Here is a 25580-nt window from a genome sequence, read left to right as displayed (position 1 = left end):
ACACTAAGACGTTTGTTACAACCAACCACATCCCCTCGCATCTGAGCATAAAAGGAGCCTGAGTTCTGACTGCGGGAAGACAGTTCTCTATGACATTGGTCCCTCATTTTCTCAGCAGGCTGCCTTTCCAGATAAAGTCGCCACTCCTCGCCCCAACACCTGGTCCCGATTTACTGGCCTGCCGTGCGGCGAGCAGAGTGAGTCTGGACTCAGTTAACCACTTTTACAGAATGCGTTTGGACTCAGTTAACACTTTTATCCTAATGTGCAAAATAAGCACCTGCTTAAAAAAGGTTGTTTCTACCAGAACAAATAAAGCGTCTCAGCGGTAACCATGAGGATGGACAGCCTGGCGACTGTGCAGGGCCCGCGGGAACACCCCTGGAGGGCTTACGGCGTCTGCTCTGCAGGCGGAAACGGAGACAACAAATGCTGGTCTAAACATTATGGCGAAAGTCGTATGGCATTTCGTTGCATCGCTTTTGTCAGAGCGGTTCCTTGGTTTACACAGACGGCCACATCATGTGAGGCTGGGGGTTTAGTTTAAAGGCAAGGAGGGGGGGGATCCTGGGAGTGCTCTGCCTTCCGAGACAGATTCTACTCAAAGCACACTCTGCCACTCATGCGTAGTACTCACATTTCATGAATATTAAAAAAAAAAAAAAAAAAGACTTTTTACGAGTTGATGCTGTGTTTTGTAACTTCCAAAATGTCCTCTGTATGAGTGGTCTTCCTCGTTTTTCTCCGACTTTGAGAGCATATAACTGTTTTACATTCATGCTCACGGCCCTGGGAAACGGTGTCCCTCTATGCTCTGGACTTGCTTTCAGCCGCCAGGGCAAAAATAATTGGTAAAACAGAACAGTTTTACTAAAACTACCCACTTCATCACGACACAGCACAATATACAAATTTATGATCAGAAATCGAACAGCTCTGTTTCACTGCCACAGCCGACGATGGTGAATTCCTAAACAGAAAGGTGTACGGTGGAATTTTATATCATTTTCGTAGTTCCTGCGACTTATTCGTATTTAATATCGCATTTTGATTTTTAAAATGCAAGTATTCTCACAATTTAAAATGTGAAATAATAAAGCTAAACAATTCCAAGAACTGAGTCACTTAGAGTGGGGAGCTCGCAACAAACCTGAGACGTAAGAGCGGCTTGTCTCAGAGTCCCGTGGACCACGATGGGCACCAGCAGCGCAGCGCTTTTGTTGACTCCTGTCTCAGGATCTCAGCAGGCACTTCAGGGTTAGTATTTGATCATATGAAATAGAGGCACACTGCCGTTCTTCACCTATGTTTCAACCTTTTCACACTGATGATCGCTTCCAACTTTGAACAGCTGCAAAGCATGTGCTGACTGCTTGGCCTGCGTATAGCAACCTTCCTTAGCGGCACACCGGACACTATCTGAGTAAAAGTGAGCCTGAAATCCAACAACTCAGGACTCGCCATTACCATGTGTGAAATGACTGGAAGCATTCTCTGTTTTAAAGATATACAGGCACTTTCAACCATGCGAAAGTAAGATTCTTATGGTAACACGGATCTTTAAAGAAATTGTGTGTATTCACATACATATGGTTTCTAAATTTGGCAGGAAAAATGATGAAATAATTTCAAAGAAAAACAGACCTACAAAATACGGGAAGGCACATTTGTAGAACAAAGAAGGAAAATGGGCAAGGGAGGGTGAATAGCCGTGAGCTGACATTAAACACAAAATGCTACGAAATGAGTCATAAGAAGGCAGAGTAAATGACTACAAATTTGTGAAAAGGCCAAAATCTCTCAAAGACGTGCAATGACAAATGCTGCATAAAATAGTGTGCAGGCAATGTTACAGAATTCCCACCTCCAGTTCTCCTTTACAGGTTGACACAGCCGATACCAATGAAATGTCAAATAATAAGAACAAATAGAATAACACGCACAAGAGCAAGATTTTTGAAGTGATGCTTTTTATGCATCTGCCTTCTCACTGACGCTTCAGCCCCCATTCTGAGGCAGGTGACCGTTATTCCGAAACCTTGGTTTGTATAAAAGTTACACCTCGGGTTTGCTGAAGTGGAAACGCTGAGGCATCCGGCTGGGGCCTGAGAGTCTGCATTTCTGTTAAGCCTCAGCCCAGTGCTGATGTTTTCAGTCCCGGGACCACATGGTGAGGAGTGAGGGTCTCCGTGTTCTGAGGAAGAGTGAACTAGGTTTCTTTAAAATTGCTGACTTTGCCAGGTTGGTAGGATCAAGTTCAAGTTTCTGATTTTTCCCTCAAACTAGAACATGGCGAATGACAGGTCTTTGTGAAACTCAAAACACTCAGTTAACCTATCTTTCCTGTGCAGGGAGTTTGAAAGAAGCAGGGCGAGAGTGAGTGGGTGTGTGTGTGTGTAAGTGTGTGTGCACACGGGCCCGTGCAGACACCCAGGGCACAGGAGCGCCCCTGCACCTGCGCTGAGGGAAGCCTGCCCCCGGCGCTCCTGCGCGTTCCCTCGGTTTGAACTTGCACTCCTCTAAGCACACAGAGGTCAGGGAGCCGTCGGGTCCAAATACGCCCTGTGTCCGAGGTTAAGTCCCGGCTTAGTTCCACGTTTCCACATTTTCCACGTGGCTGCCGTGAAGGCTGCCTGGAATTGGGAGATAAGCCCAGGATTAGTCCTGCTTTCAAGCCATCATGAGGCCTTGCAAGAGGCCTAGAGTGAAGTCATTAAACGCATTTCTGAGCGCTTCCTGGGAAGAAATACACAGATTCCTTAACTTTGGTCAGTCTCAGAAAGCAAGACATGGCGTTGGCTCTGAAAACTTACCTGCAGGCCGGCACCTTCCTGCTTTAACAGACAGCAGGCTTACGTGCTGAGACCAAAACAACATTCTGCTCACCGAGCTCGCCCCAGGAAGGTGTCTGCACCGAGAAGGGCTTGGATCAGGTGTTCACTTTTTTTTTTTTTTAAGCGTTTTGATAACTGGGTCAATGGGCTCAATTCAAGCAGATTTTTAAAACTCATTTTGTAATATTTATACTTCTTGTATCATCCTAAAAGTCTTTAGCATTTTTTCTCTATTGTTATGAAACCAGTAGTACAGAACTCACCCATCACTGGCACGAGCACATTTTTGGAGCTGTGGGCCCCGAGTGATACAGCACACGTGCTGTTAGCATGGCTAACGCGTTGGCTTTCCCTTTTTTTTCTCCCCCACGTGAAATTATTCTATTGACCTAGAGGACATAAACTATAAAGCAATAATATTTGATTAAGTCCTGTCCCAGTTTTATTGCCTTTAGCCAAAGGACATTAAGAATATTCAGAAGTGCTGTGTGCAAAGGTGTTAAAAAACATACAGACTTGCAGCTGGAATATATTTCTGAAAATAAGTCTGAAGTGTAACATTTCAGAAATAATTTCCTAAAGGAGGCCAAAAAAATCCCCTATGTTTTCTTGTAGTTTAAAATTGGTCTAGGCTACTTAGCTTGATTTTTTTAAGAATTAGTGAAAAAGACTCTACATGTTACAGGCTTCTGATTTCTGGGTTGCCAAAAAAAAAAAAAAATAGTATAAAGTATCCTGGGCTTCTAACAGCACAGCTACACATAATATCTGCCTTAAAGGAGAGAAAATTTCTTTGTCTAAGGGGCCCTGGAAATAAGACATGGAATATCTTCCTGCTCGTGGAAGAGTAACAACAGTCCTGAAAGGAACTGTGATCAACACTCCTGTGAGGCCACTCATATAATTTAGGGAGGGAACATGCTCCATGTATCCTCCTTTCGATAAAACTCTAGAATTTAATTTTTCTTCAATATCTGTATAAACTACCTGCTTCTTGGTAAAATTGGTGGGTTTTTTTTTTTTTAATATTAATGCAGTCCTAATTTTTCCAGCATGCCACAGATGGATAAATGGATGGATGGATAGACAGATAGAAAGAAAGAAAGGAAGGAGAAAAGAAGAAGGAAGGAAGGAAGACAGATTCCTAAGAACTAGATTTGGTTCCACTGAGAGGGCCTCCTCCCAGAAGCACGGAGACTCCTGATGCCGTGGTCCAGGACAGCACTTGGTGAGGGGCGGTCGGGGGTTAGAGCAGTCACCTCCTGTGAAGCACAGCTCCTGTAGCGCTCCTCCCACAACCTCTCCCAGCGGAGGTATCCCTCAGAAAACTAAGGAATTACTGATCCCCAGTTTGATAAGCAGTCTGAGAGGCGAACTGACCCAGTGTCACACAGTTAACAGCGGGTGTTGGGATTCTAACCTGCGTGTGTCCCATGGACTCTCTACATCCCCCACAATTCAGAAAGCAGAAGTGATGCTTTCAGGTTCACCTAAACCCTAATATTTCATCAGGTGAGACTGTGTGATCTGAAACAAAATTTGCAAGAAGGGCCTTCCCTATTCCGTGCAACTTCAGAGTTAACAATATAGTCTAAAAGATTACGCAAGTATTTTTAGCACATATTTCTTTCAAACCTTACTGTTCCACATGTTGGCAGGTTAGTAAAATGAAATGCAATGTTCAAAAAAATTTCCCTTTTGAAAGTTGAATGATCATAAAATGCTATTTTCCACTTGACAGTTCATAGGAACAGAATACTTAAATGAAAGATTCACGAAAGCATTAAAATAATGATTATCCGTAAGAATGTCCAATAGGAAACTTAAAAATCACCATCACTCTCCCAACTAGTCCTTCCTCTGCTGTTTCACCTCACGAACACCAATGACACCAATCATCTTCCGGAACACACGTCCTTCCCGGGCAACATCATACGCAGAAGGGACAGTCCCATCGAAGCTGCTACCACATAGAAGATGGCAATGATTTGAAGTCAAGACAAATTCAGATGCCACAATTTTTACCCTTTAGAGACTTTCCATTGAAAACACCGTTAAGAAATATTCAGCAAAACGTGCTCTACAAACCACAATTTCTACCACCAAGTGTTTCCTACTGTATTCCCCCCAGGGAAGAATTCTGCTGTAGTCAATAGTCTACCAAGACGAAGTTCATTACGCAGAAAATCCTCCACCGAGACACTGCCTTATTTCTCCTGGTACCAGCTGACCAAAACCAGGTCACTGATTTGGTGGTACGCAGCCCCCAGATCTTCCTTCCCTTTTTCACTCTCTTACTTAAAAGCAAAGTTTTAGCTTTAACACACGAGATGACTGTTTTTAGCCTTAGGTATTAACGACGACTTTGAGACAAGGAGCCTCCATGAAAATAAAAAAGAAACCAATGGGTTATTTAAATTAATTTCAAAGAATAAACTTAATTATAGGTACTTATTAGATACCTATTCAGATATTTACTGAATGCGTATCTCCCCAAGCAATGCAAGGCGAACACTGCTTTGAAATCCACCTGAAGTACCAAGTTGGCAGTTTGCTATTTCAATAGAATGACGTTTGACTACCTGCTTTTTGTCATACGAACTTCAACACATATAAAGAGTCGGCCAAGCCAGAATCAGTATTTGAAGTGAATCACTCCAGACTAGAACTGTTCAAGGAACCTGAAAACTAACACACCAAGCAGTTTCACTTTTACAGAACTTTTGAGTACCGTGAAGAAAATGACATTTTTGTTGCAGATGAAATTTCCAAAACCTTGGTTAACCTATAGGACCTCCAGACACATTCTCCTGTAAGACGTGAGAGTCACATGGCCATGGTTTATGGCCACCCTCTCCTACATGCATGCAGTAGAGTTAAGCAAACTCCTTCATGCAACGGACCAGAAGGCAGAAGATCACATTCTAAGCAGATGATCATCTTTAGAAAAGGTTTCCCCTTTCCACTCACACCAGCAAAGAAAGGAGGATTTTTACTTTCCCTGTGGTATTAACAATCCCCACATTTAGAACGAATACCAATTATCAAGTCTTACTCTCAGGAAACTTTGTATAATCTTTTCCCCCAGGTTTATAAACCCAAATGCATTCATCAGAATAGTAACAACCTTAAAACTGACACCAAATTTTCTAAAAACACTGTTACTCCAGGCGTCTTCATTGTTGTTACTGTTCAGATGCAATAAAACCGCAATAATTGCCAAGTGAAAATATTCATTTGCGTTACTTATAATTTCTAGTATTTATGAAGTAACCCAAACACAGCCTGGGGAATGCATCATACTGGTAAATAGCAGAGCATACGCTTTGCAGAAGTGGGAACAGATTTTACAGTTCTGCTGGAATAGTTCACCATTCACACGTACTCACCGTAACATATTTTACTGTGTTCATTCTGAAACTGAAAGGAAAAGCGCCAACACCTGTCTAATTTGCAGCAGAAATGTGACACGCATTTCTAATAGGACCCCAAACGACACCAACAACTTCTCACTCAACCTCCTTTGCATTTGGCCAAACTTTTATGCAATCACAACAAAGACAGAACTTCATAACCACCTCTGAGACAGAACCAGAATGAAACCATCACGACCATCACCTGCCTTTCTCACAAAGCCCGGAACGATTACGTAGGAGGCGACAGAATCACATAAAACATTAGGAACTGCCTCTTACCTCTGTCACTGAAGTCGTCCACCAGGATGACTTCTGCTACCAGACTCTCTGGGGTCCGGTTGATGATGCTGTGAATGGTCCGCAGGAGCGACGTCCAGCCCTCGTTGTGGAAGGGGATGATAATGCTGGTGTTCGGCAGCCTTTCCAGGTACATCTTGTGCTTACAGCTGCAGGTGGCAGAGGAGGGAGGAGCTCAGTAAGACGCGAGACGGCAGCGCAGCGCACATGCTGACTCACTGTGTCATCAGACAACTGTGAACATTAGACTTTGCCTGGGACGCTTCCCGCCAGTGCTTCTCCCTCATCACAGGGACCCTTCCTGTTCACGGAATTCAGTAACGGTCCCCCTTCACGTGCACTCTTTTTTTTTTTAACCTTTTTAATTTAATTAATTAATTGATTGATTTAATTTTTAAACTTTTTTTAATTGAGTTATAGTCATTTTACAATGTGTTAAATTCCAGGGTAGAGCACAATTTTTCAGTTATTCATGAACATACATACATTCATTGTCACATTCTCTTTCACTGTGAGCCACCACAAGATCCTGTGTATATTTCCCTGTGCTACACAATACAATATTGTTTACCTATTCTACTTTTTGAAATCCCAGTCTGTCCCTTCCCACCCCCCGGCCCCCTGGCAACCACAAGTTTGCATTCTATGTCTATGAGTCTGCACATGCACTCTTCATTTAATAATTATCCTCTTTTCTGTCAGTGGCTCAAAGACAAGCAGTGCATCAAAATGTTGTGCTCTTGTTAACACATATACCCTCCCATCATTATCTGAGAGTAACAAGGATAAATTGTCAGTATTAACATCATTTCCACTGAGCACACCATTCATGTTTAGATGGGTTTTCTGGAAAGTTTTGGAAATTTAACTTCTGTAATATGCAAGTCTAATTAGTCAGTTTTGGCTGTGGTATATTTCAATGGCTGGGCAGCATTTAAGGCTCTCGGGAAAAAAAAAAAAAAGAGTGTCAAAGGGAAATAAGTGATAATTTAAGCTTAAAGAGTCATCTACGGATGCAACCACATGGTAAGATTACATTCAGATCCAAATTAAGACACAATCACATTCCTAATGGAAACTATCTATGAAAAGGAATCTCACAGCACTCTTCGCGTTGTGAAACAACCTGAGCGTCAAACAGGAAGCAGGTTTTAATGTCTGGTGTAGTTAAAAGCAATTTAATATCTGTCATGGCTACTCTTTAAATGTTTGTAATTCATTTAATTAACTTACAAGCCAGATCAGGGCAGAAACCTGGTCTCAAATCTGACTTAATTCTTAGCCCTGGTCATAGTTGCCTGAACTTTATTAAGGAAAATGAATGAATTCATTTAAGTTTGTGAAATCTTTGAGTTACACCAAAACCAAAATAGGATAAAACTTCAGTCAATTATTAAAATTTAGTAATTTTCCTGATATGGAGAACCTGAAAACAAAAAAGAGTAGAAATCTGGAAACAGAGTGGTTTCTGTTTAAATGCAGGAATAGCTAATACTTCATCTTTTGTCAGGACACTGGCTACTGTTTAAGTCTCGAAGAGGAAATGAACCACGGGGTGAATTTGAATTATGCAGAGATTCTACCAAGATGTATAGACATGTACCAGAATATTCAAAACATTACTTAAAAAATATATATATTTTTTAGTCAATTATTTCATCACTTCATCTTACTATGATCTCAATAGGATATCTTAAATATTGCCACAGATCTAAAACAAGAGATCCTTCCTGCCTTATAACTTCAGAAAATAGGATATAATGTAATTAAAGCCAAAAATTTAACTATCCTGGAAGAGAAAATAAGATGAAATATTTTAGAGAAATAATTTAAATATACAGATACAGACATTTCTTTTTTATCCTGTTGCCTTATTACCCATTATTTAATCGCAGATTTTAGTGTTTGTAACAATATTTATCAAACAAGTAAATATGGATGTTTTCAAAAACAATGAAAAGACTTGGAAAAAATCATCAAAATGGTACCATGAAATGGGCATAAAAATAGTAGAAAAAATATGAAGTTCCTTTTAGGATCATGTAAAATGATTTTAAAAAGCAACATATGAATCAGATCTGTTAGTGACTTCCAAGAGAGTGCAGTGAGGTGGCTGCTTTCATGTATAAGGAACAAATCTGGGAAAAAGTGCTGAGTCACGTGGCACACCTCATCAGAATTATGTAAGCCACCCACTCTCCAAGGCAAAGCCAAAGGCCCGAGATTACTCTGCCTTCGCATATTCAGGGTAATTGCACCTACTTGTGCAGAACATCACACCTGGCAATGCTCTGGGAATGTAATTGGTATTCCCAAGAAGGCAAATTATTTTTTAAACATTAACAGGAGACACTGTCCATATGACTTCCTTGTTAATTAAATCAGAGTTGCATTCGGAGTAATACACTATCAGCAATCAATAGGCTTATGGCTTTAAAGAGATGTTTAACAACTGTATACAATCCATTCAGAAAAAAAGGCAGACATAAGAGGATGCAAGACAGATTATACGCAAAAAAAAAAAAAAAAGGTTTTCCTCTGTAAAAATGTTTTCAGAAATTCTCTGTCAGCTCAAATGAATACCACACATGGGATGTGGAGGTACCCCTTCTGTTCACTCATGTTCTCAAGAACACGGAGCAACAATGTCCAGCCTTCACGATGGGAGGGGACGATGAGCTGGTGTTTGGCAGCCTGAGGGCTTACTGGGGCTTACTCTAAGCCAGGATCCAAAGGGGAACTAAAGCAACCAGCAAACCCTAGTCTCTAAAATGTTTACAGTGTAATAGGAGATGCGAAACGGTCAAGATCAGGCCTATTTTTGTGTGTACCGTGGATTTTATTTATATTTACAGTGTGCATGCTGTACATATGAAAATAGCCTTAATCTAATCAGTAGGCTATTAGCAGTAAGGTTACCAGTTTCTACATAAATGTCTGCAAATTATTTTTTTCTATTAGAACATACTGAAAACTCACTCATATCCTGTGCTTACAATTACTTCTCAAATGTTGAAAAATCACACTCTATAGATCAGACTCTCACCTCTGCCACTTCCTACCTGTGTGACCACGGGCAAGTTATTTAACATCTCAAAGACGAGTTTGCTCATGCGGAGTGCTGCAGAAGCAAAAAAAAATATACACCTTCTTCATAGCGTGTTACTGAGAATCAAAATAAACAACCCCGGCAAAGCACTCAATATGGTTTTATATCTGAAAACGGCAAGGGTGTGGTGAATATTCTCATTATCACTGCTGCCATGATTGTTGGCTTTTTAACTGTTCTTGTTTTACCTGTCAAGACTTCCACGGAAGGAGACAGGAGACTAGGAGAGACAGGAACTGCATGAGAGAAAGTGAGAGACACTATGCTACGAGGATGAATGCGTTACGGTTTCTTCCCTTAAGGATTCACAGACCAGTGGACAGATAGATAAAATGATTAGACTCAAATGAGACAAGTGACAAAAAAGATGGCTCGCAGGCGATGCAGAGCCCAAAGGAAGGATGCCTGAGTGTGTCTGAAAGAATGAGGGATGTCTTCACGGATGAGTCGGGATGCTGAGGACAGATCACGCTGGATCTTGAAAGCGATGCTGAGGGATCTGAGCATTAGCATGCAGTCAACGCGAAGCACGTCGCATGGCGTTCGCGAGGAGGACGACAGGACCGTGCTGCCAGGCTCCTCTGGCACCCGGGCAGACGGCGCACTGAAGACGGCAAGGGCTAACGGAAGAAAGACTCGAGATTGTGACACTTCGGGCAAGAAATAATGGGGATGCTGATCGGAGGATTTCTAGTCTAAGAAAAACCAGACTCTTTGCGATAGTGCTTGAGCGGATTAAATTTTATTAGTCACTCTAGCACTTAACCTGTGCCAAAGAAAACCGAATTTGCTCCCGAGGTCAGCCACTGGATGGGCCACGTTGTGGCCCAGATGACGGCTCCTCAGTGTTGAGGCTCATCCCGGCTTTATGAAGAACCTGCAACCTGTGTGTTTTAGATTTAATCTCAAGTCAGGATGAGAATGGGAAATCCGTGAACCAGGAAGGCAGTGGGACAAGGCAGTACGGAACTCTACTGAAGAAATAAGTAAAATAAAGTCAAACACAATTTATATGTTTACGCTTACAATTATGTAGCGAATTTATAGCGAGAAAACAGGGAGAAATTAAAACATCTGTTGCATGGAGATTATACAAATGTGAATGAAAGTCCCTCTAATTATTGTATTTCATACTGCTGTATTATTTAAAAATTATTATTTGCATAAAACTCAGAGTTTAGGAATGGCTCAGAGATGAAGACATCTCTGTTAGGTAACAATTTATCTAGATGGATGGGAAAAAAACATTATTTAAATTTTAAATGCACTGAAGAGACAAAAGAAATAGTTCAAATTCTTAAAAAGCTATTTGAGAGAAATGACAAATCATGAAGGCATTTTAAAAGCTGACCCCAAAACACCCCACAAATTAGTCTGTAAACATTCTGCTAAACGACTCACAGTAATAAAAATAAACTTCAAAAGAAAATTTCTCCTACTCTTATGCTTCCCCAACATAGAATACACACACATTTTCTGACATTCTCTGTTGACGTTAACTGAACAGAGATTTAAAAATACATTTTGCTTAACAGCATTGTTCATTTTAAACATAATTAACTGTCATTCCTTTCATAGATACATTAATTTATTTTTATAATTTCATTAATTTAACAAAAAATAAGTAGTTCTTTCAATAAAAGGAATAGGTCACATTTTTTAAAATTAGAGATATATGAAATGAGTACCAGACTTAATAGTGCTTTTTTTTTTGTCTAAAAAGAGATTTTTATTGTTTATCCAATAATACTGGCCTTTATATCTTGAGCATTTAAGTAAACTTGCATTTAAACTTCTTAAGACCTTCATTTTTTCCCTACCATCACCTAAACATTCTTTCTCACTGCCTAAGGCTGAATATTTAGTCTTGGGCACAGTGCGAAAAACCCACATTTTAAAAATTCAAACTCACGGATTGCAAATGTGAGTCGAATGTTTGAATGGAAGTATTTGCATATTTTAATCCTTAGGTCATTCTGTTAGCTTATCTAAATTATGGCTTTATTTTTTATTTCATTGGATTTTTTTCTATCCATTTGTATTAAATAGATCAGTCAGGAGGTTACGTTATGCTCACAAATGACCCGCATCCCAGTGGCTAAAACAGCAAGCATTCCCTTTGTTGCTTCTTCTGCGAGTTCATCCCTGGGTGGCAGGAGGGTCTCTGACTGTCGTTACTGGGAACAGCCCACGTTTTGACCACTGTCAACACGGGGCCAGAGGTCAGTGATAACAGTGATGGGTCTCTAGCTGGGAATTAAATGGTCTGTCTCTACAATGACACAGTCCTTTCTGCTTACAAATCATTGGTCAGAACTAGTCACAGAGCACAAGGGCCCAGGAAGTGAAATCCCATAAGGTACATATGAAATATAACCAGAAATATTTGGCGGACAACACACATGAACGTGGGCATCCCCAGGCTTCTGCTTTCTTTCAAATGAAAAACGAAGAAGAAAAAAAAAGAAACTGCCTGTTACTATATTATATGGAAACATTAAAGAGATTCAGTTTCTTCACAGACCAAAAAAAAAAAAAACAAAAACAAAACCTAAGAACACATAATGAAGCTCTCCCATCTACAGAAGCATGGTGGCAACCACATTTTTAGGGTGCAACCACACTTAAGGCAGCATCTAGCCCCCCATTTAATTCAAAATTGAGACCCTTAGAGTTTTAGAGAGTTAAACAAAAACTATTTTACAATCAAGTTGGCCAAACAGCGCACTGGATGAAGAGGTGATGCAGTGATGGAGGACTATTCCTGACCTCGAGAGCTTACAGTTTTTTGAGAGGTATTTATAACTCACACAGCTGGGTAACACAGAGCAAAGAATTGGAATCCAACATTCTTCAGTTCTGATTACATAATTTTTTTGTGAATGTCATTCTATCATTGGCCTTTTAGGGCATTTTTATATTAATCCAGTCAATTAAATTATATAAATAGCATGATTTTTAAAGTGAGGTGGGCAATTATTTTATTAGATCAAATATGTCTGTGAAATGTGTAATCTATCGTTCATAAATACTTTTGGAAACAAACCATTTAATAATATGTATGAATAAACAATTGTAACAAAAATTATGATAAATTATCCTTCGAATACAGATGCCTGAGTGGACCTGGACCACTGACCCACTGGACCATCTGGATCCCCAGAGTCCACTATTACTGGAATGAAAGAGACACTGTGCCAACTATATCTAACATTCCTTTATTAGCTTTGTATATTTTATATTGAGTTTTGCTATTTCTATCTGCTATTATTTCCAGCTAACATTATCACTGGGGTTTCCTCTTTTAACCAAGATGGGGTAACAGGGAACATGTCTACCCTTCCACTTGACCAACTAAACAGCTAGATTAAAAATAGGAAACAACAGATTTCAAGATATTGGCAAAAACATATTGAGAGAGAGGTCCTTAAAAACAGGAAACAAGTTCCCCCCTGCTTATATATTCTAGCCTGAAATGATGAAGTTAGGAGGAGCACAGGTGGATCGAAGTGATCTCCCTACATCGTAGAAACGGAGCGAAGGGCCTGGGGTTCCCGAGGCAGATGGGCTTGTAGGATGGAGAACTCCCAAGAGGAGAGTCGTACGGCAAGAAAACCCAGGAGAACTTCAGAGTCTTCAGCTGAGTACCGGTCTGTACATGTGTGTGAAGACACGACCCTAACCTGAGGAACGAACTACCAGAGCGGTTTAGAGGGATCAACACCTGCAGCTCATACAGGACATGAAATAATTCTTATTCTCACCAGGGGTAATGAGAAAATTCACATCTCATGGAAAACTGGGTAGAGTATTGGGAAAAGGGTAAGAACGGTTTTGGGGTCAGCGGGATGGAGAATCAGCCCTGGACTAAATACAGTTCTGGTTCAACTTAAGGGTTCAAAGCAATGCTTCACAGTATCATGCTGTTTCCAGCTAATTTTACTATATCCAAGAAAAAACAGCTCAATTGTACTTATAGGAATATCAAAATAATTTGCACCTTAAAAAGTAAAATCCAAATGTCCGATAACCAGTAAAAACTGCAAACCACTCCAAGAAGCATTGAAACATGATCCCAAAATGAAGCAGAAAAATCATTTCAGTGAAATTGACACAGAAATGACACAGAGGACAGAATAGGCAATGATATTAAAATAGTTACTACAGCTGTTTTCCAGATGTTCGTTCCCAAAGCTAAAGGAACACTTGAACATGTTCAAAGACACATAAGATATTACAAAATACCCACATCTAACTTCTGGAGATTAAAACTAGAGTATCTGACATGAAAAATACATCGGATAAAATTTAAGGCAGATTAGACATTGCAGGAAGAAAAAGATCAGTAAACTTGAAGACATGAAAATAAAATTGTCCAAAATTAACAAAAAAAGAAGGAAAAAAATTCTGATCATCAGATGAAAAGGGTATCAGTAGGGGGACAACTTCAAGAGCCCTAATGTGTGTGTAATTAAAGCATCGAAGAGAGACGACAAGGAAGATATGAAAAGTATTTGAAGATACATATGAACGTTTTCAAGATTTAACGAAAATGTGAAGTACAAAGTTTCAAAATGGTCAATGAACTGTGAGCATGAGAAACAGGAAGAAAACTCCATTCATGCCTGCCATAATTCAATTGTTAAAATCAGGGATAAGGAGACAATCTCAAAAGCAACCACAAAAAAAAAAAAAAAAAAAAAAAAAACCATAAGTCTGGGGGAAAGCAGATAAGAATGACAGCCAACTTTTCGTTGAAAACAATGCAAGAGAGTAAGGTAGAGAGGCAACATTTTTAAGTACAGAAAAGAAAAATTCAAGAAAAAAAAAGAGAAAAAAATCAACCCAGTTTTCTTTAATCAGTAAAAATAGATTTAAAAACCAAGGTAAAATGAAATATTTTTCAGAGATACAAAGACTGAATGAACTCATTCAACAGGGAACCTACCCTAAAAGAAACGTTACAGGAAGTTCTTCAGAAAAACTATACTAAATGGAAGCCTATATCTAGGCAAAAAAATTAAGAGCAACATAAAATATAATTGTGTAGACAAATGATACAATAACTATTTTATTTCAATTAAATCATTTAAATTGATCTTTGATAATTGATTAGTTTAAAGTAAAAATACTAACAACATATTTTGACAGATATAACATAAGTAGAAACAAAATATATGGCAACTACAGAGTAAAGGCCAGAAGTGGAGAAACAGGTGTACACTGCTATATGGTTCTTATACTACAAATGAAATCATATAATGTCACTTAAAGGTAGACCATAATAAGTGATGTTATAGTCCATCAGCATTAAAGCAACCACTAAAATAAACACAACATACATTAAAGTAAAATAACATACCTGCTATGCCCTCCCCCCAAAAGATTAAATGGAATGACTAAATATGTAATTAATACAAAGAAAGTTAGAAACAGAGGGAAGAGAGAATAAGACTAAATGGTACAAACAGAAAAGTAATAGTAATGTGGTGTATCTGAGCAAACCATATCAATAACTGTAGTGAATATAAATGAGCTAAACACACACATACAAGGCAGAGATTGTCAGATTGCTGTCTGCTGCCTTCAACAAACTCATTCTTAATATAAAGATGCAAATGAATTCAAAAGCAAATGTACAGAAGATATATACCATGCTGACACTAATGAGAAGAAAGCAAAAGTGGCTTTAATAGTAGCCAGTAAAATAGATTTCAAAGCAAAGAAAATTATCAAGATGTAAAAGTTTATTTTTTGATAAAAGGTCAGTTTATCTAAAGGACATAGCAATCCAAATATTTATGTACCTAATAATAGAGCTTCTAAATATATAAAGCAAAAGTTGAGAGAACTGCAAGGGAATATACCTAATCCCCTAATTACAAGGAATTTACTCTTTGGTTTTATTTTGCTCTTCTTTCCAGTTCTTCAGGTGAAAGCTTAGATTACCAATTTAAGGACTTTTTTCTTTCCTTTCACAAGCATTCAATTATAGAAGATTAGAATGATTTCATTCTAAGTACTGCTTTAAATATGTCATAATTTAAAAAATATTTTTATTTTAAATATTTTCTAATTTCCCTTGAAACTTCCATTTTGACATACTGATTGCTTAAAATGTTTTTAATTACCAATTGCATGGATATTACCCTGATGTCTTCCTGTCATTTTTAATTCAATTTTATTATGATCAGAGAATGTACTTCATAAGATTTCAATCTTTTAAAATTTGTAGTCTTTGTTTTATGACCCAGGATATGGTCTGACTTGATGAGTGTTTCATACACACTTGAGAAGAAGATATATTCTGCTGTTATGGAGTTGAGTATTTTCTGTTTTATTTTTCATGTTTCCCCTTTCCTGCATTCTTTGGGCTATTATTGTTTGACCTCATGACTACAGAACAAAAAAAAAGTTCTTTCGTACCTTTTGATATACAAGTGCCAGTTTTCAGCACCGTGGACAGACCTCAAATGAATTACTTGTGTACCTAATTTATTGCCTTTCAGACTATCAAAAACCTTGTAAAATGGCTTTACTGATAGATGCTAATTGAGGTAGCTGAATTCTGTGAAGTCTGTTTTAAAGAGATTTCCTAAACCAGATTATCAGAAGAGTGATTATTATTATAGTTAGTGAACCACATTTTTTTTAACCTTATCAAAGGAAACATTCAGACTCAGAAAGGAGAGGAAATTTCATTTTCTTTTACCTTTTTGTCATTGTATGATTCCTTGCAAAGCCATTGTGGTTCAGCTAAAGTTCTCTCTGTTTCATTCTCAATAGCAGAATAAAATGTCAACTTGGCATCTGGCTACTGACAACCAGACTATACAGCAATCTGTATAAGTCATTTCCAAGCACCAATTTACATGGTAATTGTTTTAATGTCAGCTTATTCAATTTTCAGTGGCTGGTTTTAGTCACACTGTTTCTCTGTTCTAATCTTGCCATGTCAGTTGGGTTTGATAAAGCAGTGATAACTGGTAATGTATTTGCCTTTGACAGGCTTGAGAAATTAGTTTGGACTGCTGACTAAATGTGTGTTTGGCGGCAGGGGAGCATGATCACTATTTATGTCTTTGGGAATTTATTTTGTAAAATAGTACTTGATATAGTAATATGATGAACAATTTAATATGATATTTTATTTCTGTACTAAGGAACAAAAAGAGTGTTTTTTGTTTATGCAGCACTGGGGCCGAAACCTAGTGAACAAAAAAGGGAGGGCAAAAGTAGAGGCCAGAGATGGGAGGGGATCCAGACATGGTGGTTGGTGCTGGTGTTTTCAGAACAATAGGGAATCTTGTAAGTGATTTAAGACAAATGGGGGTTCTACTGATCTGCCCTAGTTCTTGAGGCTCATTAAAGCTCACTCTGCTGAATGGATTGCACAGGAGCAGGAAGGAGTGTGTGGAGTACAGTCAGGAGGTTATTCAAGGATTCCATTCAAGAGATGATGGTGGATGCAGTTGAGTTCAAGGGAAGTGATGCTTTCAGAGACAAATTTTGGTGTTACATCTTGGAGAAGGAGTTAATAGGCCGTGGTGGATGAGGTCAGCAAAGAGGGAGTAAATAAAAAGAAGAAATTGGGGCCAGTACTGAGCATCAATGAACTATACAATATCTAGTCATCAGATGAAAAGGGTCTGTTTGAAGAGACTGAAAGGCACTGGGACTTAAACATAAGACAAGTCACTTTATAAACCTCCTAGAAGAAAGCATAGGCAAAATATTATCCAACATAAATCTCAGCAATGTTCTAGGGCAGTCTACCCAGGCAATAGAAATAAAAGCAAAAATAAACAAATGGGACCTAATTAAACTTTTAAGTTTTTGCACAGCAAAGGAAACCAAAAGCAAAGCAAAAAGACAACCTACGAAATGGGAGAAAATATTTGCAAAAGATGAGACTACAAAGGGCTTAATTTCCAGAATATATAAACAGCTCATACAAATAAAACAACAAACAACCGAATCCAAAAATAGGCAGAAGACCTAAACAAGCAATTTTCTAAAGAAGACATACAAATGGCCAATAGGCACATGAAAAAAATGCTCGATATTGCTAATTATCAGAGAAATGCAAATCAAAACTATAAGGAGATATCACCTCACACCAGTAGAACGGCCATCATTCAAAAGGCCACAACGTTATGCTGGAGAGGCTGTGGAGGAAAGGGAACCCTCCTACACTGTTGGTGGGAAGGTAGTTTTTGGTGCAGCCATTAGGGAAAACAGTAAGGAGATTCCTCAAAAAACTAAAAATAGATAGACTTACCTTATGACCCAGGAATCCCGCTCCTGGGCATATATCCAGAGGGAACGTTAATTCAAAAAGATACATGCACCCTAATGTTCATAGCAACACTATTTATAATAGCCAAGACATGGAAACAACGTAAATGCCCATCGACAGATGACTAGATAAAGAAGAGGTGGTATATTTATACAATGGAATACTACTCAGCCATAAAAAAGAATAAAATAATGCCTTTTGCAGCAACATGGATGAACCTGGAGTAAGCCAGAAAGAGAAAGGAAAATACCACATGTTATCACTTACACGTGGAATCTAAAAAAGAAAAAAGAAAGAAATACAAATGAACTTATTTACAAAACAGAAACAGACTCACAGACACAGAAAACAAATTTATGGTTACCAGGTGGAAAGGGGGGTGGGAAGAGATAAATTGGGAGTTTGATATTTGCAGATACTAACTAATATAGATAAAATAGATAAACAAGTTTATACTATATAGCACAGGAAAGCACATTCAGTATCTTGTAGTAACTTATGGTGAAAAAGAATATGAAAATAAATATATGTATGTATATGTATGACTGAAGCATCATGCTGTCCACCAGAAATCGACACATGGTAAACTGACTATACCTCAATAAAAAAGAAATATGTGTATGTATGTATGTGTGTATATAATATATACACACATATCCAAAAAAATAAAATAAAAAGAAAGGCAATGGGAGAAAACATAAGCATGTTTCCATTCCTTGAAACAGACAAGAATGCTTCAAAATGAGAGGAGGGCCAAAGTGTCAAATTGTGCTGGAAGGTTTCTCAACACAAAGACTGTAAAATACACTGGATTTGGTCAACATGGAAGTCATTACGGACTTTGGCAAGAAAAATGTTGATGGCGCTGTAGTGTCTGGAGTTAAATTAGGACTCTGAAGAGTGGATGGGAGTTGAGGAATCAATCTCTACCTAGAGTTGGTGCTGATAACTGGAGGAAAATGAAGGTCAAAGGGGTAATTTTACAGATCCGGAAGTACTGATGTTTTTATCACTGTGTGATTAAATTTAAGCCAGAAAAATGAACAAAATACTTTTCAAAATTAAAAACTAAATTCTCTACTTCTGCAGAGAATGTAAACATTATTTCCACAGCAGGAGTTCCAGATTTCTAAGGGAATTTTATTAGAAAATAAGCAAGTGTTTACGTTACTGAAATACTTAACTCTCATGCAAAAAATAATAGGTACTTAATCACTGCACACCAGTTACAGAACCTTAGAGATTACTATTTATTACATTGACTCAGATGATAAGGTCCATCAGGATAATTAATTGCTTGATTTAGTGAAAACAAAGAAGTGAAATAACATTATTTGACCAGGAGATAACTAAGAGTGACTTACTATTTTTTCAAAAACAGGTTTACTGAGAAATGATTCACATCCAACTCATTTACTGTACCAGCTAAAGTGTGAGATTCATTGATTTTTAGTTTATTCACAGAAATGTACAACCACCAGCACAACAAATTTTAGAATATATTCACCAACTTAAAAAGAAATCTCACACCCTTAGTTATAACTCCCCTGTTCGCTGTCCACTCACAGCCCTAGAGTAACCACTCTCTACTTTCTGTGTCTCAGTTTCCTATTCTGAACATTTATATGAATACAATCATATATTATGTAGATTTTTGGATCTACCTTTTTTTTATTTAATATAATGGTTTCAAGCTTAATCCAAGATACAGCCTTTATAAGTATTTTATTCCTTTTTATGACTGAACAACATTCTGTTACATGAATACACTACATTTTGTTTATCCACCACTCATTGCTGGACATTTGGGTTGCTTCCACCTTTTGGCTATTATGAATAACACTGCTGTGAACGTTCACGTATACGTTTTGTGCAGACGTACGTTTTCACTTCTCTTGGGTGTATTCCTAAAAGTAGTAATGCTGGGTCACGTGGTAACTGTGCTCATTTGAGGAACTGCTGGAGTATTTTCAAAGCACTGACACCACGTGACATCCCCACTAGCAGCCTAGGAGGGTTCCAATTTCTCCACATCCTCACCGACATTTATTACCTGACTTTTTGGGTCTAGTCATGACAGTGGGTGAGAAGCAGTACCTCATCTTGGTTTTGATTTGAATTTTCCTGATGACTGATGATGCTGGGCATTTTGCATGAATGTACTGGCTATCTGTGTATCCTCCTTGAAGAAATAACTATTTAGAACATCTGTCCATATTTTATCTGGGTTATCTGTCTTTTTATTATTGAATTCCAAAAATTTTTATGTCTTCTAGACACAAGTTTATCAGATACATGATTTGTAAATATTTCCTCCTGTTCTGTGAGTTGTCATTTTGCCTTCCTTATGGTGTCCTTTGAGGCATAAAAGCTTTTAATTTTGTTCAAGTCCAATTTACCTATTTTTCTCTCTTGTTGCTTATACTTTGGGTATTAATCACATCTAAGAATCATTTCTCAAATCACAGGTCATCCAGGTTTACTTCTAAGTTTTCTTCTAAGAGTTTTATAGTTTTAGCTCTTATACTGGGTCTTTGATAGACTTCTGTGTTCATCCTTATCTGGTCTGAGGTAAGGATCTGACATCATTCTTTTCCAAGTGGGTATGTGGTTGTTCCAGTGTCATTTATTTATTCTTTTTACACTGAATGATTTTGGCACCTTTGTGAAAAAAATCAATTGATTATGGATGTGTAGAATGATTTCTCAACTCTCAATTACATTCTGTTCACCTATGTATCTCTCCATATGTCACACTGTCTTGATGACTGTTGCTTTGCAATCAGTTTGGAACCAGGAGGTGAGTAGCACCCTGTTTGGTTGCTGTTTGTCAGGTCTGTTTTGGCTATTCTGGCCCCTGCAATTCCACGTGGACTTCAGAATCAGCTCGACATCTAAAGAGAAGCTGGCAGGGATTCTGACAGGGATTTCTTTGAATCTGATCAGCGTGGAGTGTTTTGCCAAGTTAATAGTAACTTCTGATTCACAAACATGGGGTGTTTTCCCGTTTCTTCAATTTCTTTCCACAATGTTTTGTAGTTTTCAAAGCATAAGGTTTACATCTCTTTTGTTCCAATGTTTCCTAAGTCTCTTATTCATGTTGATTTTTTACGGTGAATTGAATTGCTACTGTTAGATTTACTTTCAGATTATTCACTGTAAGTGTATAAAAACACAATGATCTTCGTACACTGATGGCACGCCCTGCTGCCTTGCTGACGCTGTTTATTAGTGCTACTGGTTTCCTTGGAGAATTCCTTATGATTTTCTCTGTATAAGATTATGTCATCTGCCAAGAAAGAAGTTTTCATTCTTCCTTTCCAATTTGGATCCCTTTATTTCTTTTTCTTGCCTAACTGCCTGGACTGTCATCAGTGTTGAAAGGAAGCAGTGAGACCAGACACCCCTTGACCCCATGATCCTAGGAGCAATGCATCTAGTCCTTCACCACCAAAAACGATGTTAGCTTTTCAAAAATGGCAGACTGTCCCACATTTTTTAAACAAATAAGCTGAACTATCAATCACTGCCTCTCATTTCATTAAACTTTCGTGACTGGAAGTATAAACAATGAGCAAATTTAGGATTCCTCCTGGAAGGTTACTCTCACAGAGCAAAGAGCATCACTACATTGACTTTCTATTTTGTCTTCTTTAAGGAATTAGAATTGTGAACCGTCCTCTAGCTCTCAAACTTATGCTAACGTTCAGTTTGATGTGTTTGCTCCTTATCATGTTATAAGGTTACCCAGGTTGTGCTTTGACATTTAATAGATGATTCTGACTGTAGTTTATTTTTAGAAGGTTCCCTACGGCCACTCTTTCAGACTCCTGGCCCCTTGTGCTCAACCTCGTTCCACCTTTCAAAGAATCTGCTTTATGATCTGTCACTCACTCCGAAGATTAAATGTCTTACAGCTCTGGAAGTGTCTTCTCTCCCTGGAGGATCTTTCTTTCAACAGGGACACATCTTTAGTCACAGTGATAAAAGCTCTTCCATGTCTGTCGGGCTTCAGTCAATGGAAGAGCTATGTCTGCACATTTTTGTTGTTATTCTGTCAGGGCTATACCTTAACGACCCTTAAAAACACCCTCATGTGCTCAGGTCCACACTAGTCTGCAGAACTTTCAAAGCATATTGACAGGTACTCACTTGAGTAACAGTTTTGAAAAGTTATTTTCTAACTATTGTTCCCCCATCATTCCTCCCTCAATCTTCTGCTTAGAGTTTAACTGATTTTTTTTTCTTTTCTTTTCTTTTCTTTTCTTTTCTTTTTTCAGTTGTATTTAGACAGACACTAGGCTAGAACAGCTTTTGATTCAAAGGCTTGTCTCCCACCGGCCCCTGGGGCAGTGTCCACACCTGATTGGCACGCATAAGCATTTCAGCTTAATTTGCTTTAGAACTGACCTGTTCAAAGAAGGCACTTAATCGACTTCACAAGTAAATCATAATGAAAACATAAAGGAAACTAGTGCCTCCCAAATTTTTAATGTAGCCTTTGAACTTGAGGAAACAAACAAACAAAAAAAATCCTTGCACATTTTTGGCTGGTTAACCTCCAATGCTTCCGTGAATGAGTTCTGGCATTCAACAGCCCGGAGTCAGAACAGTTAAATCACACTCTTCTATTCCATGTGAAGTTAAATGTCATTCTCTCATACTCACAAAATTGTAGTTAAAATAAAGTGGACACATATAATTATTTTTTTTTCCTAATCAACTCACAACAGACTCACAAAATTCACTTGTTTTTACAGGTCACACTTGCGAGCAGTAGATCACTTGACCTCTTTATATTCCACCTCCTCGTACGGCTGGAAAAAGGAAGGAGGAAACCAGGACTGTCATCAGAAGAAAAAGAAATAGCCGAGCAGATCCCGCTGCAGGGGCTCTGGTGGACCTGGTGTCGATTCTGACCACTCTGATGCTCCGTGAGGGACGTGGAGGAAGCCGGCACCGCTTCTCAGCACAGCGGGGGCGTGTGAGGGAGACGGGGTGGCTTCCCTGAGGCCAAGGCAGCTCCAGGTCCTCAGACTCCCCCCAGCCGCCTCACCTGCCCTCCCTCCTGCCACTGCTGTCGTCTGATCTGCCTGATTGCCCGCGTGCTCAGCAACCCCAGCCCTGTGACCCCAGCCCTGTGACCTGTGCCTCACCTGAAATAATTGCACCTAAAACCAGAATCGATGTTCCAGGAGGCAGGTCATAGAATGATGACCTTAGGAAAATGATCAGATCTTCCAGAAGCCCCTGGGACGCCAAATGGAGCAGAACAAGACAGGGGAGGTCGTGGGCAGGTGGCCCCCTGGTGGCCCGCCTGAAGGTCTCGTGAGCCCTGACGAACTCTTGTAAAAGAACAACGTTGACTGCTATCAACGCTCCGGGCCGCCCCGTTTACCTGTGTGGTCGCCAAGCCCCAAGTCCCAGCACGGATTCAGTCTGTAAGGCGCTGGCCTGCTGTGGCTCCCCTCTGCCTGGCAAAGCCATAAGTAAAGCTGCTCTTTCTTTGCCCCCAAACTTTGCCTCCGAGTTTGAATTTGCTTTTCAGGCTGCAGAGGCCGAGTTTTTGGCAACAGTAGAAACTCAAAATGACAGACTGCCTTGCTCAGCATCACAGCGCAAGGCATGAGCATCACCTTTCTAGTAACTACTCAACGTAGCTTCCAGAAGGCAGGGATGTTTAGACTTACCGTCTAACTGAAAACAACAAAAAAAGAAAAGCTACTCAAATCTGTGTATCTGAGAGTCTGCCTTCTCTCCTTGTGTATAAAGTAGACCTTGTGCTCTATCTATCCAGGAAGGAGGCTCCCTTCCTCTCCATGATGGTCCCATGTTCCCATGTTGGGGGCCGACACTGGATTAACAGTCCTGCCTCTCTACATCCTCCCAGACCTTTCCAGGAGAAAGAAAGGCATGGGCTTGTGGCGTCTGAGTTCACAGAGCTTCGCGTGCTTGCTCTGGTGCCTGCTTCACTTTTCTGCGTGGGAGCCCACCTGGCCGCAGAAACCAGACAGCTCACTCCGTCCTCCCCGCCCCACGCTTGTCCTTCTGTTGTCAGCGATGCCTGTGCCTTGAAGGCTCCACGTGCCTCGTTCTGCAGTTTGATATTAGGAATGACACTAGGCCCAGGTCTAAACCACGCCCACCAGTAGAATCTTATCAATAATAAAGTTGTGTTTTAAATCCAAACCATTTCTGGGACAAGCTCTCAACTGGTTCTGAAGTTGCCCGGGGAGCAAGGTTGTGATAGTCTGATATAACTGAAAACATCACATAATAATGTAATTACAAGAGGCTTTAAATTTAAATTTTTAAAATTTTTCTCAAGCGATGAGATAGCTCAGGATATTCTCTCAAACTTCATTATCTTGTTTGTTGTCAAAGGCATGAAGCAAAAAATTCCCTTTCCTGGGATGTAAGTCAAATGTAGGGGAAAAGCTGCAATTTAGAGTAGATCTACTTTAATTCAAAAATATCCTCAGCCACCTCATAGGTGCATCTTAATTAATGTACGTGCGCACGGGTGGGTATCTGCGTTCTTTTATAACAGCAAAAAATGAATCTCGCATCCATGATGCATTTACCTGAATCCCCTGCAAAGCTGACCTAACTCTCTTTCCAAACATGACTCCCACGGGTCCTAATCTCAAGCATCTCCTCTTTTCATCCATGTAATGTCCTCTGACACATGCTAATTCCAGCATGTGTGGAAGAGTACTTGGAAGACCTGTTGATAAATTTATTCACAACCAGGGAATACCACTGACTCAAACATTCTTCAATATTATCTTGCTAACGATATATTCAATGCATAAGTATATCAGAGTTTCTTTTCAGTGCAGCTCATCTTTCCGGAGTTTTCTTTTCCCCCCATTTTATATGCATTTTGTACTCTCACTATATGTTTTCTATTTCCTACCTTGATCTGGAGGTCAGAGTACGATGTTCTATAGCACCCAGTTGGATGGCATCTTAAAGAGTGACTGAACACAAGGAAAATACACCATCACTACACAGCGGGGTGGAACTGAAGCGTAGTGACACGAAGCCAGGACAGACAGGTGCCCACTGACCGGACATCCTTCCTGCGTAAGCTGCCATGGTAACACACTCATCAACACTGCCTTAGATAAACGTGAAGATGTTCCAAGGACCCATTAAGTCCAGGTGCCATGAATATAGACATAATTAGGGAGTAACTGAAGAGAGTATTTAAAATACACCCACGTCTTCAAAATAGCATAAAACCCAACCAAAGTGTTGGGCAACGAACATGGAAGAAGAGGAAGAAAATCTGACATCACTCAAGCAGGGATGGTGGGGAAAACCGAACTGTAATTTACAAGATAAGGAGATGCTAAAAATACCTGGGGAAAAAAAAAACATAGGAAGTTTACAACACAAGTTAAAAGATTGAAATTTATTATTAGGAGATGAATAAAAATGCTATTATCTTGCACACAGTGAAATTATCACACCCAGGCCACTGGCTCTCCTTTCGTCTATGGTTCCTACTTACTGTGAATTAACTACTGACTCAACGGAAGGATACAGCCAAAGACAGCCGTTCTTTACGCTCGTGAAGAAGTAAGGATCAGGCAAACAAAAGTGCTCTCTGGACTGAA

The 25580-nt window shown here is 39.3% G+C and overlaps 1 protein-coding gene across 4 annotated transcripts in view; it reads right to left on the bottom strand.

The window, feature by feature from the left end:
* Positions 1-25580, bottom strand: part of GALNTL6 (polypeptide N-acetylgalactosaminyltransferase like 6) — an 803528-nt gene that overhangs the window by 453763 nt on the left and 324185 nt on the right. For 3 of the 4 annotated variants that reach the window (XM_032470884.1, XM_032470880.1, XM_032470881.1), the window contains exon 4: positions 6530-6696. In XM_032470884.1, the coding sequence (XP_032326775.1) occupies positions 6530-6696 (167 nt within the window). Of the gene's footprint in view, positions 1-6529; positions 6697-9609; positions 9669-25580 lie in introns of all 4 variants that reach the window. The other variant, XM_032470883.1, reaches the window with a different exon arrangement.

The sequence above is a fragment of the Camelus ferus genome, chromosome 31 (genome assembly GCF_009834535.1).
Source record: "Camelus ferus isolate YT-003-E chromosome 31, BCGSAC_Cfer_1.0, whole genome shotgun sequence".
NCBI classification, from domain to species: Eukaryota; Metazoa; Chordata; class Mammalia; order Artiodactyla; family Camelidae; genus Camelus; species Camelus ferus.
This window is presented reverse-complemented; position numbering and strand designations above follow the sequence as displayed.